Source organism: Microcaecilia unicolor, chromosome 4, assembly GCF_901765095.1.
Source record: "Microcaecilia unicolor chromosome 4, aMicUni1.1, whole genome shotgun sequence".
NCBI classification, from domain to species: Eukaryota; Metazoa; Chordata; class Amphibia; order Gymnophiona; family Siphonopidae; genus Microcaecilia; species Microcaecilia unicolor.
This window is the reverse complement of record NC_044034.1, coordinates 15600366-15616813: the sequence shown is the minus strand read 5'-3', so window position 1 is coordinate 15616813 and position 16448 is coordinate 15600366. Positions and strand designations below refer to the sequence as shown.

General features: G+C 47.9%; 1 protein-coding gene across 3 annotated transcripts in view; it reads right to left on the bottom strand.

Annotated features, from left to right (window-relative positions):
- Positions 1 to 16448, bottom strand: part of ARAP1 (ArfGAP with RhoGAP domain, ankyrin repeat and PH domain 1) — a 319552-nt gene that overhangs the window by 194241 nt on the left and 108863 nt on the right. For all 3 annotated transcript variants that reach the window (XM_030199983.1, XM_030199984.1, XM_030199985.1), the window contains 2 exons: positions 11533 to 11690; positions 5124 to 5188 (listed from right to left, as the gene is read on the bottom strand). In XM_030199983.1, coding sequence (XP_030055843.1) covers positions 5124 to 5188; positions 11533 to 11690 — 223 coding nt within the window. The remainder of the gene's footprint in view (positions 1 to 5123; positions 5189 to 11532; positions 11691 to 16448) is intronic.

Here is a 16448-nt window from a genome sequence, read left to right as displayed (position 1 = left end):
AGATTCTACATGGAATGTTGCTATTCCACTAGCAACATTCCATGTAGAAGGCTGCACAGGCTTCTGTTTCTGTGAGTCTGACGTCCTGCACGTCAGACTCACAGAAGCAGAAGCCTGACGGCCACATTGGTAATCTGCAAGGGCCGACTTCTACATGGAATGTTACTAGTGGAATAGCAACATTCCATGTAGAATCTGAAATAGTAGCAACAGTGGAGGAGTGGCCTAGTGGTTAGGGTGGTGGACTTTGGTCCTGAGGAACTGAGTTTGATTCCCACCTCAGGCACAGGCAGCTCCTTGTGACTCTGGGCAAGTCACTTAACCCTCCATTGCCCCATGTAAGCCGCATTGAGCCTGCCATGAGTGGGAAAGCACAGGGTACAAATGTAACAAAAATAAAATAGATACTATTGGAGATTCTACATGGAATGTTGCTACTGTTGGAGATTCTACATGGAATGTTGCTACTACTGGAGATTCTACATGGAATGTTGCTATTCCACTAGCAACATTCCATGTAGAAGGCTGCACAGGCTTCTGTTTCTGTGAGTCTGACGTCCTGCACGTCAGACTCACAGAAGCAGAAGCCTGACGGCCACATTGGTGATCTGCAAGGGCCGACTTCTACATGGAATGTTACTAGTGGAATAGCAACATTCCATGTAGAATCTCCAATAGTAGCAACAGTGGAGGAGTGGCCTAGTGGTTAGGGTGGTGGACTTTGGTCCTGAGGAACTGAGTTGGATTCCCACTTCAGGCACAGGCAGCTCCTTGTGACTCTGGGCAAGTCACTTAACCCTCCATTGCCCCATGTAAGCCGCATTGAGCCTGCCATGAGTGGGAAAGCACAGGGTACAAATGTAACAAAAATAAAATAGATACTATTGGAGATTCTACATGGAATGTTGCTACTGTTGGAGATTCTACATGGAATGTTGCTACTACTGGAGATTCTACATGGAATGTTGCTATTCCACTAGCAACATTCCATGTAGAAGGCTGCACAGGCTTCTGTTTCTGTGAGTCTGACGTCCTGCACGTCAGACTCACAGAAGCAGAAGCCTGACGGCCACATTGGTAATCTGCAAGGGCCGACTTCTACATGGAATGTTACTAGTGGAATAGCAACATTCCATGTAGAATCTGAAATAGTAGCAACAGTGGAGGAGTGGCCTAGTGGTTAGGGTGGTGGACTTTGGTCCTGAGGAACTGAGTTTGATTCCCACCTCAGGCACAGGCAGCTCCTTGTGACTCTGGGCAAGTCACTTAACCCTCCATTGCCCCATGTAAGCCGCATTGAGCCTGCCATGAGTGGGAAAGCACAGGGTACAAATGTAACAAAAATAAAATAGATACTATTGGAGATTCTACATGGAATGTTGCTACTGTTGGAGATTCTACATGGAATGTTGCTACTACTGGAGATTCTACATGGAATGTTGCTATTCCACTAGCAACATTCCATGTAGAAGGCTGCACAGGCTTCTGTTTCTGCGAGTCTGACGTCCTGCACGTCAGACTCACAGAAGCAGAAGCCTGACGGCCACATTGGTGATCTGCAAGGGCCGACTTCTACATGGAATGTTACTAGTGGAATAGCAACATTCCATGTAGAATCTGAAATAGTAGCAACAGTGGAGGAGTGGCCTAGTGGTTAGGGTGGTGGACTTTGGTCCTGGGGAACTGAGTTCGGTTCCCACTTCAGGCACAGGCAGCTCCTTGTGACTCTGGGCAAGTCACTTAACCCTCCATTGCCCCATGTAAGCCGCATTGAGCCTGCCATGAGTGGGAAAGCACAGGGTACAAATGTAACAAAATAAAATAGATACTATTGGAGATTCTACATGGAATGTTGCTACTGTTGGAGATTCTACATGGAATGTTGCTACTACTGGAGATTCTACATGGAATGTTGCTATTCCACTAGCAACATTCCATGTAGAAGGCTGCACAGGCTTCTGTTTCTGCGAGTCTGACGTCCTGCACGTCAGACTCACAGAAGCAGAAGCCTGACGGCCACATTGGTGATCTGCAAGGGCCGACTTCTACATGGAATGTTACTAGTGGAATAGCAACATTCCATGTAGAATCTGAAATAGTAGCAACAGTGGAGGAGTGGCCTAGTGGTTAGGGTGGTGGACTTTGGTCCTGGGGAACTGAGTTCGGTTCCCACTTCAGGCACAGGCAGCTCCTTGTGACTCTGGGCAAGTCACTTAACCCTCCATTGCCCCATGTAAGCCGCATTGAGCCTGCCATGAGTGGGAAAGCGCAGGGTACAAATGTAACAAAAAAATATATATATTTAAACAAATAATAGGCAGGGGAAAGAAAGCAAGAAGAAGGGAAAGTAAGGAGTTATATGGGTAGCTGCCTGAATATGGAGGTATGGATTTCCGCAGAAGTCTTGCAAGGTCACTGCTGGAACTCTCGGGAGCCATTCTGAAGTGGTGCCGGAAGCGAGCGGTCAGCGGCAGCGCCAGGCAGGCAAGAGGGGGAGGGGCTCTTTCCTGCCCTGAAGAGGCCACTAGACCACCAGGCATGATAAGGTATGGGAGGGGAGGGGATGGGATGTGGATGGAGTCATGTGGATGGAGGAAGGCTGGAAGAAAAGATTGAGGAGGGGACATAGATGGGGGGGGGGAGGGGAGATGGAGAGAAGAGGCCAGGCGGATATGCTGCTCATGGATGGGAGGGAAAAGAAAGGCGGACATGCTCATAAAATGTATATGTCTACGCAGTATTTTTTCACGGAGAGAGTAGTGGATGCTTGGAATGCCCTCCCACGGGAGGTGGTGGAAATGAAAACGGTAACAGAATTCAAACACGCGTGGGATAAGCATAAAGGAATCCTGTTCAGAAGGAATGGATCCTAAGGAGCTTAGCCGAGATTGAGTGGCAGAGCCGGTGGCGGGAGGCGGGGATAGTGCTGGGCAGACTTATAGGGTCTGTGCCCTGAAGAGGACAGGTATAAATCAAGGTAGGGTATACACAAAAAGTAATACATATGAGTTTATCTTGTTGGGCAGACTGGATGGACCGTGCAGGTCTTTTTCTGCCGTCATCTACTATGTTACTATGTTTCTATGTATAAGATTGTTATGTTCATTCTGTGTTTAGCATGGAAGAAAATACATTTCTGTTACCTTACCAGTATTTTTCCTGCTTATAGAATCTGGCTTTCTTGGTGGGGGTGGGGTGGGGTGTCAAGGTGACAGTGCAGCGCGGGGTTGGGGCCTGACAGGGAGCATGGTAGGGCAAGGATGGGGGCATGACAGGGGGTATGGATGGAGTGGGCTGATTTTATTTTGTGTCTTCTTTTTTTCTCACGGCAAATATGGTAACCTTCACAGGACATATACAGTGGGACTATCAGGTCGGTACCACCGAATATGTTTCTCATCGGCTCTTGTCCAGTTTGCGGTGTTGGCTAACCTTAAGTGTCGACCCCTATGTTTCTCCCTTGCTTCTGCACAATGAAGGAACCTAAGGGGCCCTTTTACTAAGCCACGTGGAGGGGCATAATCGAACGGCTAAAGCGGTGCCCCGACTGTATAATCGAAATAAGATAGCCGGCTATCTTTCGTTTCGATAATACGGTTGGAGCCGGCCAAATCTCAGCATTTGGGCCGGCTTTAGAGATGGCCGGCAATGGTTTTCAGCGATAATGGAAACTAATGACGGCCATCTCAAACCTGGCCAAATCCAAGGCATTTGGTCGTGGGAGGAGCCAGCATTTGTAGTGCACTGGACCCCCTCACATGCCAGGACACCAACCGGGCACCCTAGGGAGCACTGCAGTGGACTTCACAAATTGCTCCCAGGTGCATAGCTCCCTTACATTGTGTGCTGAGCCCCCCAAATCCCCCCCCAAAAACCCACTACCCACAACTCTACACCACTACCATAGCCCTAAGGGGTAAAGGGGGGCACTTACATGTGGGTACAGTGGGTTTTGGGGGGGGCGTTGGAGGGCTCCCATTTACCACCACAAGTGTAACAGGTGGGGGGGGATGGGCCTGGGTCCACCTGCCTGAAGTGCACTGCAGTACCCACTAAAAACTGCTCCAGGGACCTGCATAGTGCTGTGATGGAGCTAAGTATGACATTTCAGGCTGGCATAGAGGCTGGCAAAAAAATGTTTTTTAATTTGGTGACCACTGGGGGAGTAAGGGGAGGTCATCCCCCATTCCCTCCAGTGGTCATCTGGTCAATTGGGGCACTTTTTTGAGGCTTGGTCCTAAAAATAAACGGACCAAGTGAAGCCGGCGAAATGCTCCTCAGAGCCGGTCTTCTTTTTTCCATTATCGGTGGAAGCCGGCCATCTCATAACCACGCCCCCGTCCCGCCTTCTGTACCCTGCAGAAACGCCCCCTTTAAGTTTGGCCGACTCTGCAACGGAAAGCAGTTGGAGCCGGCCAAAATCGGCTTTCGATTATACCGATTTGGCCGGGTTCAGGAGATGGCCGGCCATCTCCCCGGTTTGTGTCGGAAGATGGCCGGCGATGTCCTTCGAAAATAAGGATAGGTGTCTACACGCGCCCAACGCGTCAATATGGAGTTACTGCCCGGCTACCGCGTGGCCCATGCGGGCCAGAAAATAATATTTTATTTTCTGGTGCGCAGCAAAAATCGGGCGGTAATTCTGACTTGACGCACGTAGGCGACTACCGCACAGTTAACGCTGAGTCAATGGCTGGCGGTAAGGTCTCAGACCCAAAATGGACTAGCGCTAATTTTTGTTATTTTGCTGCACATCCATTTTCGGTCAAAACCAAAAAAAAAGGCCTTTTTTTGCAGGTGCGCTGAAAAATGGATCTGCGCGCATCCAATACACACGTCTACACCAGCGTACGCTATTTTTCAGCGCACCTTAGTAAAGGACCCCTAAGTTCTTCTACTCTACATTCTTGAATGCCGAGAGCGGTCTTTCATATCAGCATCGCTCAGACTGACTGAGACTCAGCACATCAACAACGCCAGACACATTGCGGTTCTGTGGTTTGTAACTGGATTATTCTACTAAAGTGCTACATTTGCCTTTTCCCAGGTTATAATCTGGGCTGCCGAGGCATTTGTTTTGGTTCCAAATGTCAAAGAAAAGGAATCCGTTCCCACGAACCTACCTTATTCACCATATTCTCCCTGGGAGCCAACGGCACCTGCACCGCATCTTCATAATCGGGCTGCACTGTGGAGAGACAGGAGGAGATATTCCAAATCTTTTTTTTTTTACAAAAACCGTGAAAGATGTAAGACCTGTTTCAGTGCTCTTCTCTCTGTTCCTGCTTACAGTGGAGTTTATCACTATGGCTCCGAATCGTTCGAAACCTTAGGAGGCAATATTCAGCCCATGACGCTAAGCAGTTTGTAAGCCACTCACAGCCACTGGCTGGACTAACCCCGTCTATTCAACGCCAGGGCATGTGTGGCTCCCGGCAGTGAATTTCCAGGTATGTGCACTGACCCTGAAGTTTAACCAGGCACCGGTCAATATTCAGACCACTGTCCAGTTAACTCAGCATTTTTGCTGTCTGCATTTTATGCACTTAGGGGACCCTTTACTAAGCCGTGGTAAAAAGTGGCCTGCGGCAGTGCAAGCGCGTCTTTTGGACGCGCCCTGGGCCAGTTTTTACCACTTCTAGGAAAAGGGGCCTTTTTTTTAAGGGTCCGGAAAATAGACATGTGCTAAAATTGAAACCCGCACACTTCCATTTTTCGGCCTGAGACCTTACCACCACCCGATGGCCTAGCGGTAAGGTCTCACACGCCACCCAGGCGGTAAGCATGCAGCACGCTCCAACCGCTGTTTACCGCCAGGTATGTGGCCCGTGATAGAAAATAGAAATGTATATTCTACCGCGGGATTCGCCGTGCGCCAAATTCAGAATCACTGCCTGGCTCATGCGCTGGCTGGGCGGTTGTGCCGATTTGGCGTGCGCTGTATAAGCGTAGGCCCTCCCGCGCCTTTGTAAAAGGGGCCCCTTACTTAGCCGGTGAGCAGACAGAATATTGCCACTAACGGGCTAAGTCACGGCTCCACCCAAACTCCACCCCAGACCGCCCCTGATCTGGCTCATTAGGGGGATATTCTGCAGCATTGCCTGGTTAATTGCTGCTGAAAATCGGCGATCAGCCAGCTCAGCGAAGCCCAGACGTATTTCTAAAAGGACTCCCACAGTGGATTTGAATCTTCAGAAAGGGTTTTACAAAGTCCCTCATGAGAGGACCTATGAAATTAAAGAGTCATGAAGTTAGAAGACCATGAAATTCTTATGTCCTGTTTAGTCTATTTCAAATTTTACTATACTGCCTTTCAGTTTCGAATACCGAAGTGGTTTACAATCTAAGGGGTCCTTTTACTAAGGCGCACTTACGGATTTTTAGCGCTCGCTAACGATTAGCACGCACTAACTGATAAGACGCGCCTAGGAATATAATGGGCATGGTAGCATTTAGCACACACTAAATCCGTTAACGCAACTTAGTAAAAGGACCCCTAAACAATCAACATAAAACAAAATTACGAACAACAAACAAATAACTAAGGGTCCCTTTTACCAAGCTGCAGCCAAAGGGGGCCTACGCTGGCGTCGGCCTCGCTGAGGACCCCTTTTACTGCAGCGGGTACTTTTTTCCTGCAGGAAATGGCCGTTAACGCACTTGCCGCACGACCATTTCGGGGGGGGGGAGCCCTTACCGCCACCCACTGAGGTGGCAGTAGGAGCTCCCATGCTAACCCAGCAGTGATTACCAACAGATACACCCCGGCGCTACAAAAATAAATATAGTTTTGTAGCGCCGGATTTAACCGTGCGCTAGAGGTGGGCAGTACAGCCGTGGCCGCTGATCTCCATTCCTCCTAATCCCCCCTCACATCCTCCTAAAAAAGAAAGCCCTGGGGGCCCAGTGGGCCGCAAATCAAGCCCTGCCCACTGCATTCTGGGATGCGCTGGATGGGGCTTCACAAATAAGGGAGAGACTCCCTTATATGTTGTGAAGCCCTGTCCACAACAGTCTTGCAAGGTCACTGCTTGAACTCTCGGCCGCCATTTTGAATCAGCGCTGGGAGAAAGACAGTCTGCAGATGAGCCGGACAGGAAAGAGGGGGCTCTGTCCTGCCCCGAAGAGGTCACTAGACCACCGGGGCACCACACTAAGGTAAAGGAGGGGAGAGGAGGGGTAGTGAATGGAGTCATGTGGGTGAAGGGAGGCTGGAAAATTGAGGAGGGGATCCATATGGGGAGGGGAGAGGGAATGTGGCTTTTTTTGGGGGGGTCAAAGTGACAGGGGGTGGGGTGTGACAAGGGGCAAGGAAGGGGTGCGAGAGGGAGTGGGGCACGGTGAGACAGAGGTGGGGAAGGGTGCAACAAGGGGTGGGACAGGGTGTGAGAGGAGTGGGGTATGTGTGACAGGGGTGGGACAGGGGTGCAACAGGGAGTGTGGCATGTGTCCTCTTGTGTCTTAGGGTAGATATGATAACCCTATTTTTTTTAACCAAAAATCAACTTGACCGCGGTGTTCTAAAGTACCTGCAAATGGGAAAGACCATGTGCTGATAAACATTACAATCCGTTACAATAATCCATATATGACAAAGCAACGGATTGAACCAGAATTTTTAAAAAATGCTTTTTAACCAAATAGAACGAATACTTCTAAATTGATGGAACTTAGAAAATACAGACTTAATAAGTGCATTAACTTGTGGTGTTAAAGACAAGGTTGTATCCAAAAGTACTCCACAAACTCTAGAAACTTTCTCCACTTTCAATGATTATCTAAAGTTAATTCTGACAGAGACAATTAAATACCTATAAGGCATAAATGAAAATGAGGTGAGTCCAGGGGTGTGCTGGTAAATTTTTAACAACAGGCTCTTTCTCCGGACATAGCCAGCTCTGCAGTTGGAAGGGCCGGGGGGGGGGGGGAGGGAGCAACACTTGCCTCTCTCTCCTCCCTCCCTTCGTGCGGGCATGCTAGGCATACCTTTGCAGGCAGCAATAAATAGACTACTGCTGCTCCCCGCTCCTTGTTTTCAGCTCTGAGCAGCACGCTGGAACTTCTCTCACATGCTCGAGAAGTCCCAGCCTGCTGCCCAGAGCTGAAAACAAGGAGCGGGGAGCAGCAGTAGTCTATTTACTTGGCTGGCAGGGCTCAGCATCCTCACCAGCAAAGTAAAAGAGAATTCAGCAGGGGGCCCAAGCCCATATTTTGGGAGTCAGTTGTTAAAGTAGCCATGGAGGGCCCTACTTTAACAACCGGCTCCCAAAATTCTTAAAAACTTAACAACCGGCTCTTGCGAGCCTGTGAGAGCCTGCTCCAGCACACCACTGGGTGAGTCTCTTTCAATTGAAAGGAAGCTCTGAAATGAGGGGACATAGGATGAAGGGAAAGGGGTTAGACTCAGAAGTGACCCGAGGAAATAGTTCTTCACAGAAAGGATGGTGAATTTGTGGAATGGCCTCCCAGTGGAGGTGGTGGAGAAAGAGACTGCACTGAATTTTAAAAAGCTTGGGACGAGGACAAGGGATCTCTAAGGGAGAGGGAGGGATGGAATGGATAGAACATAAGCATAGCCATACTGGGTCAGACCAATGGTCCATCTAGCCCAGTATCCAAGCCAGGTCACAAGTACCTAGCAGAAACCGAAATCGTGGCAACATTCCATGTAGAACCCCAAAGAATAGCAAAATTCTGGAATCATAAAGAGTAGCAACATTCCATGTAGAGCCCCAAAGAATAGCAAAATTCTGGAATCCTAAAGAGTAACAAGATTCCATGCAGAATCTCAAAGAGTAGCAACATTCCATGTAGAACCCCAAAGAATAGCAAGACTCTGGAATCCTAAAGAGTAGCAACATTCCATGTAGAGCCCCAAAGAATAGCAAGATTCTGGAATCCTAAAGTTACAAGATTCCTTGCAGAATCTCAAAGAGTAGCAACATTCCATGTAGAACCCCAAAGAATAGCAAGATTCTAGAATCCTAAAGAGTAGCAACATTCCATGTAGAGCCACAAAGAATAGCAAGATTCTGGAATCCTAAAGTTACAAGATTCCATGCAGAATCTCAAAGAGTAGCAACATTCCATGTAGAACCCCAAAGAATAGCAAGATTCTAGAATCCTAAAGAATAACAAGATTCCATGCAGAATCTCAAAGAGTAGCAACATTCCATGTAGAACCTCTAAGAATAGCAAGACTCTGGAATCCCAAAGAGTAGCAACATTCCATGCTACCAATCCCAAGACAAGTAATAGTCCTCTGCATTATGAACATAAGAGTAGCCATTCTGGGTCAGACCAATGGTCCATCTAGCCCAGTATCCTGTTTCCAACAGTGGCCAATCCAGGTCACAAATACCTGACAGAAACTCAAAGAGTAGCGACATTCCATGTTGAGCCCCAAAGAATAGCAAGACTCTGGAATCCCAAAGAGTAACAACATTCCATGTAGAGCCCCAAAGAATAGCAAGATTCTGGAATCCTAAAGAGTTACAAGATTCCATGCAGAATCTCAGAGTAGCAACATTCCATGCCACCAATCCCAAGACAAGCAATAGTCCTCTGAATTATGAACATAAGAGTAGCCATTCTGGGTCAGACCAATGGTCCATCTAGCCCAGTATCCTGTTTTCCAAACAGTGGCCAAGCCAGGTCACAAGTACCTGGCAGAAACCCAAATGAGCAGAGTGGATGGGCCATAAGGCCTTTATCTGCTGTCATTTCCTCTGTTTCTACGTAAGGGTCAGATAATAGGAAACCCGTTTTTTCAGCCGCCAAAGAATTTATGGCCACAGCAAAGCCAAACGGTATAACAGTACTGAATCCATCTGCAAAGTGGCACAGAGGAGCCAAGGCATCACTCGACATCTGATCGCAACTTGTCAGAGTTACCAGAAGGCTCCCAGAGCGATCAGGAACAGGCCTGCACAAGCTTGACGTTCTCATTTCCCCACTGGACTTCCCTAGTCTAGTAAAAAGGTCTGACCCGCAACTTGCTTCTTGACCTGAAAGCACAACACTTTGCTTTAAAAAGAATTACAAACTCATGGACGCAGCAGAGGCAAAACTATAATATACTCGGCTTGTCCCTGATGGGTAGTGAGAGGGATGAACCTGGGGAACCAGATTCAATTCCCACTGTAGCTCCTTATGACTCTGGGACCCTTTTAGTAAGGCGCGACGAAAAATGGCCTGCGCTGGTATAGGTGCGTGTATTGGACGAATGCAGGTCCATTTTTCAGCAAGCCCGCAAAAAAGGACTTTTTTTTTTTTTTGCTAAAATGGACATACGGCAAAATAAAAATCAGCGTGAATCCATTTTGGGCCTTTGACCTTACTGCCAACCATTGATGATACGTTGAAACCTTCTGCTCAGTGTGCTGCTGCGGCTAAGAAAGCAAACAGAATGTTAGGTATTATTAGGAAAGGAATGGAAAACAAAAATGAGGATGTTATAATGCCTTTGTATCACTCCATGGTGCGACCGCACCTCAAATATTGAGTTCAATTCTGGTCACCACATCTCAAAAAAGATATAGCGGAATTAGAAAAGGTGCAGAGAAGGGCGACGAAAATGAAAAAGGGGATCGGACGACTTCCCTATGAGGAAAGGCTAAAGCGGCTAGGGCTCGTCAGCTTGGAGAAAAGGCGGCTGAGGGGAGATATGATAGAGGTCTATAAAATAATGAGTGGAGTTGAACGGGTAGATGTGAAGCATCTGTTCACGATTCCAAAAATACTAGGACTAGGGGGCATGCAATGAAGCTACAATGTAGTAAATTTAAAACGAATCGGAGAAATGTTTTCTTCACTCAACGTGTAGTTAAACTCTGGAATTCGTTGCCGGAGAATGTGGTAAAAGCAGTTAGCATAGCGGAGTTTTAAAAAGGTTTGGACGGCTTCCTAATGGAAAAGTCCATAGACAGTTATTAAATGGACTTGGGGACAATCCACTATTTCTGGGATAAGCAGTATAAAATGTTTTGTACTTTTTTGGGATCTTGCCAGGTATTTGTGACCTGGATTGGCCACTGTTGGAAACAGGATGCTGGGCTCGATGGTCCTTTGGTCTTTCCCAGTATGGCAATACTTATGTACTTATTGACAGCAGTAAGGTCTCACGTGTTAACCGGGCGGTAATCATCAGTGCGTGTAGACTGCCGATTACTGCCCGGTTAGCAACACACGGTAGAAAATAGAAATTATTTTCTGCTACGCATTTTGGACGTGTGTCAAGATTAGAATTACCGCCCGAGGCATGCGGTAGCCGGGCGGTAGATCTAATTTGACGCACGCTGTACGCGCAGAGGCGCCTACGCATCTTAGTAAAAGGACCCCTTAACCCTCCATTGCCCCAGGTACAAAAACTTAAGACAGTGAGTCCACTAGGGGCAGTGAAAGCACCTGGATATAATATATGTAAACCACTTTGGTTCTACTGTAGAAAATCCATGACCGTAGACCCTTGACCCATCGAGAAGAACACGAACCAGCAAAATTGGACTGAGAAGGAGGGTTCCATCAACTCACCAAATTCTGGGCCAGGGAGATGGGCTCTGGGTGGCGGTAGCAGCGGGGGTGGTGTTGGTGGCAGCAGTGCAGAAATCAGAGGCTGATGTTGTAGCTTTGCCCTGGGAATGAAAACGGGTGGAGCCCCATCATTTGGCAGGTCTTGCTGGGCAGGAAAGCTGGAAAACAGCAAGGAGTTTCACGGATTACATTTCAAGACAAGCTATAAGCAGAACTCATCTCCCCCCCCCCCCCCCCCCCCTTTACATCACACGTCAAAACTCTCTCCTTGCCGTGTCTGTAGGTTCAAAACTCACAGCAAGAGTCACAAAGCACAATGCCTATGAAAAAATCAAACGATGTAAAAGAGTAAGCGCCCGATCCTATATACGTAAATCTACGCACGGTATTTAGAAAACGCTTAGATGTAGTTCATGCGACTGAATCTAGGCGCATCCATTTATGCCAACGAAAAGCTGGTGTCCATCCCTGCGTGTAGATTTACTTGCACTGGCCCGTATTTTTTGATTAGCTTTCGAAGGTTGCCCTTCTTTGTCAGATCAGAAATAAGCCAATGCTGATAGATGACAGTATATATAAGTGAAATATCAAAGCATTTCACTAACTGTCTAACAGGATGAGGGTGATTTAGGTGACAAGCAAGCCAAACCACCACAAGGGTGGAGGTACACAAATTCCTACAAAAAGTAGAATCTGAGGAAAGGGGGAGTAGGAGGAGTAGGCTCTTGAACAACACTAGTAGGCGACGTAGGTTAGGAACAATCTCTTTATTTAAATATACACTCGACTCAACACAGCCGTGTTTCGGCGCTACAGACGCCTTCTTCAGGAGTCTTGTGATATATAAATATACGAATATTAAGCTCAAAGAGAATGAAAGGAAGGCTTCTGCTACAATTGTAATCCACTGCCGATGCAGGAAAAAAAGCTCAGCGTATTCACAGAAGTGCAATTGAATACGCTGAGCTTTTTTTCCTGCATCGGCAGTGGATTACAATTGTAGCAGAAGCCTTGCTTTCACTTAATATTCGTATATTTATATATCACAAGACTCCTGAAGAAGGCGTCTGTAGCGCCGAAACACGGCTGTGTTGAGTCGAGTGTATATTTAAATAAAGAGATTGTTCCTAATCTACGTCGCCTACTAGTGTTGTTCAAGAGCCTACTCCTCCTACTCCCCCTTTCCTCTGATTTAGGTGACAGACAGGGAGAGCCGGGTGGGTGAGGGACAGGGAGATGGGTTTTCTAGCCCATTATAAACCATAAAATTCTACTGCTTTGTCACCTTCTTATTTTTCTCCCAGTTACTACTTATGGCTCCAGTACACTTTTTCATCTTGGCACTGTCCCTTCCTAATTTGTTTCTCCATCTTAAACCACTGTAACTGCAGGAGCACATTGTCCACCCTCTGTATTCATCATCTCACCATCTCATTTTTCCTCTTCCTTTTTCTCAGCTCTCAAACTTGAACATCTCCTTCCTTCCTTCCTTCCTTCCTTCCATTCATCCATCTCCTTTCTATCTGAGTACATCTCGCCTTCGTCGCTGTCGTCATACCTCTCCTACTATTCTCCGTACTCTCTTGCTCCTTCTTCTGCTCTCCGCTGGGGACATTAATCCCAATCCTTGTCCTCCACATCAGCTCTCATCCTATTTGTGCAGGTCACACCATGGTATCTCCAATCTAATTTCTGTTCCTCTCCTCCCCCTCCCCCTCCTTCCCTGCCTCTCTCTTGCGCTCTGTGGAATGCCCGCTCTGTCTGTAACAAACTTTCCTACATCCATGACCTCTTTATCTCTCGTACTCTCCATCTGCTTGCCCTAACCGAAACTTGACTTTACCCTGAAGACTCTGCTTCAGTCGCAGCCCTATGCCATGGAGCTTATCTTTTCTCCCATACTCCTTGCCCGGTTGGCCGCAGAGGTGGTGTCGGGCTACTACTTTCACCCTCTTGTAGATTTCAACCTCTTCTTCCACTTCAGTGTCATTGCTTTTTTTTCCTTCGAAGCCCACTCCATCAGTCTATTCGCTCCTCTGCCTCTCCAAGTAGCACTCATTTATCGACCCCCTGATAAGTCCCTTTCTCCCTTTCTCACTGACTTTGATGCTTGGATTTCCTTCTTTCTTGAACCTTCATCTCCTTCCCTCATTCTTGGGGATTTTAACATTCATGCTAATGATCCCTCTGACTCTTATGCTTCTCAATTTCTTGCTTTAACATCCTCTTTCAATCTTCAACTGTGCTCCACTGCCCCCACTCACCAGAATGGCCACTGTCTTGATCTTACCCTCTCCTCAAACTGCTCACTCTCTAGTTTCTGTGCCTCAACTCTTCCCCTCTCTGACCATCATCTGATAACTTTCACACTTAAACATCCTCCTCCCCAGTCCCGTCCAATGTTAACCAATACATTTAGGAATCTTCAGGCTATTAACCCTTCTACTCTGTCCTCCAGTGTTTCTAATCTCTTCTCTACCAATATGTTATCCAAGTCTGTCAATGAGGCTGTCACTTCCTATAATACTATTCTCTCCTCTGCTCTGGATAATCTCGCTCCTTCCATTCTCCGTTCTGTAAAACGTACCAAACCCCAGCCTTGGCTGACCTCTAGAATCCGCTACCTACGTTCCTGTGCCCGCTCTGCCGAACGCCTTTGGCTGAAATCCCGTGCCCATGCTGACTTCATACATTTCAAATTCTTGCTGACCTCCTTCCAGTCTGCTCTTGTACTTGCCAAACAGGACTATTACATCCAGTTGACAAATTCTCTTGGTTCAAACCCTTGACGTCTCTTTGCCACACTGAACTCTCTCCTCAAAGTGCCTTCACCTCCAACCCACCCGCCCCCTTCACTTTCCCCCCCAGACTCTGACTGAGTTCTTTCATGATAAGGTTCACAAGATTAAACTTGAATTCTCAACCAAGTCACCTCCACCTCTCCTTCCCTTAGTCCATTCTCTCAACCCTCCAAACCCTGCCTCCTTTTCTTCCTTTTCCGAAATCACTGAAGAATAAACTACACATCTTATTTCCTCCTCGAAACCAACTACCTGTTCCTCTGATCCTATTACCACCCATCTACTTAACACTATCTCTCCTACTGTCATCCCTTTTATCTGTCAGATCCTCAATCTTTCACTATCCACTGCGACTGTTCCTGATGCCTTCAAACATGCCGTAGTCACACCACTCCTTAAAAAAGCTTCATTGGACCCTACCTGTCCTTCCAATTATCGCCCCATCTCCCTCCTCCCTTTCCTATCCAAGATACTTGAACATGCTGTTCACCCCCGTTGCCTTGACTTTCTTTCATCTCAAGCTATTCTTGATCCACTTCAATCTGGGTTTCGCCCCCTTCATTCAACTGAACCAGCGCTTGCTAAAGTCTCCAATGATCTGTTCCTGGCCAGATCCAAAGGTCTCTATTCTATACTCATCCTTCTCAATCTATCTGCTGCTTTTGACACTGTTGATCACAGCCTACTCCTTGATACGCTGCCCTCACTTGGATTTCAGGGCTCTGTTCTTTCCTGGTTTTCTTCTTATCTCTCCTAGCATACCTTTAGCGTATACTCTAGTGGATCCTCCTCTACTTCTATCCCACTGTCAGTTGGTGTACCTCAGGGATCTGTCCTGGGACCTCTTCTTTTCTCCATCTATACTTCTTCCCTTGCTACGCTGATCTCATCCCATGGTTTTCAGTATCATCTTTACGCTGATGACTCCCAGATCTACCTCTCCACACCAGAAATCTCAGCAGGAATCCAGGCCAAAGTATCAGCCTGCCTGTCTGACATTGCTGCCTGGATGTCTCAGCGCCATCTGAAACTAAACATGACCAAAACTGAGCTTCTCATCTTTCCCCCTAAACCAACCTCTCCTCCTCCCCCATTCTCTATTTCTGTGGATAACACTCTCATCCTTCCTGTCTCATCAGCTCGTAACCTTGGGGTCATCTTCGACTCCTCCCTCTCCTTCTCTGCACATATTCAGCAGACTGCTAAAACCTGTCGTTTCTTTCTCTATAATATCAGCAAAATTCGTCCTTTCCATTCTGAGCACACTACCAGAACCCTCATCCACACTCTTATCACCTCTCGCTTAGACTATTGCAACTTGCTTCTCACAGGTCTCCTACTTAGCCATCTCTCTCCTCTTCAATCTGTTTAAAATTCTGCTGCACAACTAATATTCCGCCAGTGTCGTTATGCTCATATTAGCCCTCTCCTCAAGTCACTTCACTGGCTTCCTATCCGTTTCCGCATACAGTTCAAACTCCTCTTATTGACCTACCAGCCGTTAAGCCCGTTAAAATGGGCGAGATTTGTGTTTTGCAAAATGTAATAATTCTCACCTCCATCCATCCATGTGCAGCAAACCACCTCTCTCCCCTCCCCCGATCCATGTTCAGCAACCCTGCTCTCTCCCCTGCCCTCCCCCCCATGTCCAGCAGCCGTCCTGTATCCCTGGCCTCCCCCTCCCCGTCCAGCAACCATCCTCTCTCCCCTGCCCCCCTATGTCCAGCAACCCTCCTCTGTCCCCTGGCCTCACCCCGTCCACCGTTCTTTCCCCCATATCCAGCAACCCTCCTCTTTCCCTTGGCCTCCCCCCTTCCCCCGCCAACCAACCCTGCCCTCCCCCCATGTCCAGCAACCCTCCTCTCTACCCTGCCCTCCCCCATGTCCAGCTACCCTCCTCGCCGCTGCTCCCTCCCCCTTCCGTGCCGGGCCCCCTGCACTGACCTGACAGCGCCTCTCACCTCCGTGTGAAAGCGCTACAGGCAGCAGATCGCTCTGCTGCTGCCTGCAGCGCTTCCACACGGAGGTGAGAGGTGCTGTCAGGTCAGTGCAGGGGGCCCGATACGGAGGGGGGTGGGAGCGGCGGCGGGGATGGGGGGGAGAGTGGACGTTGGT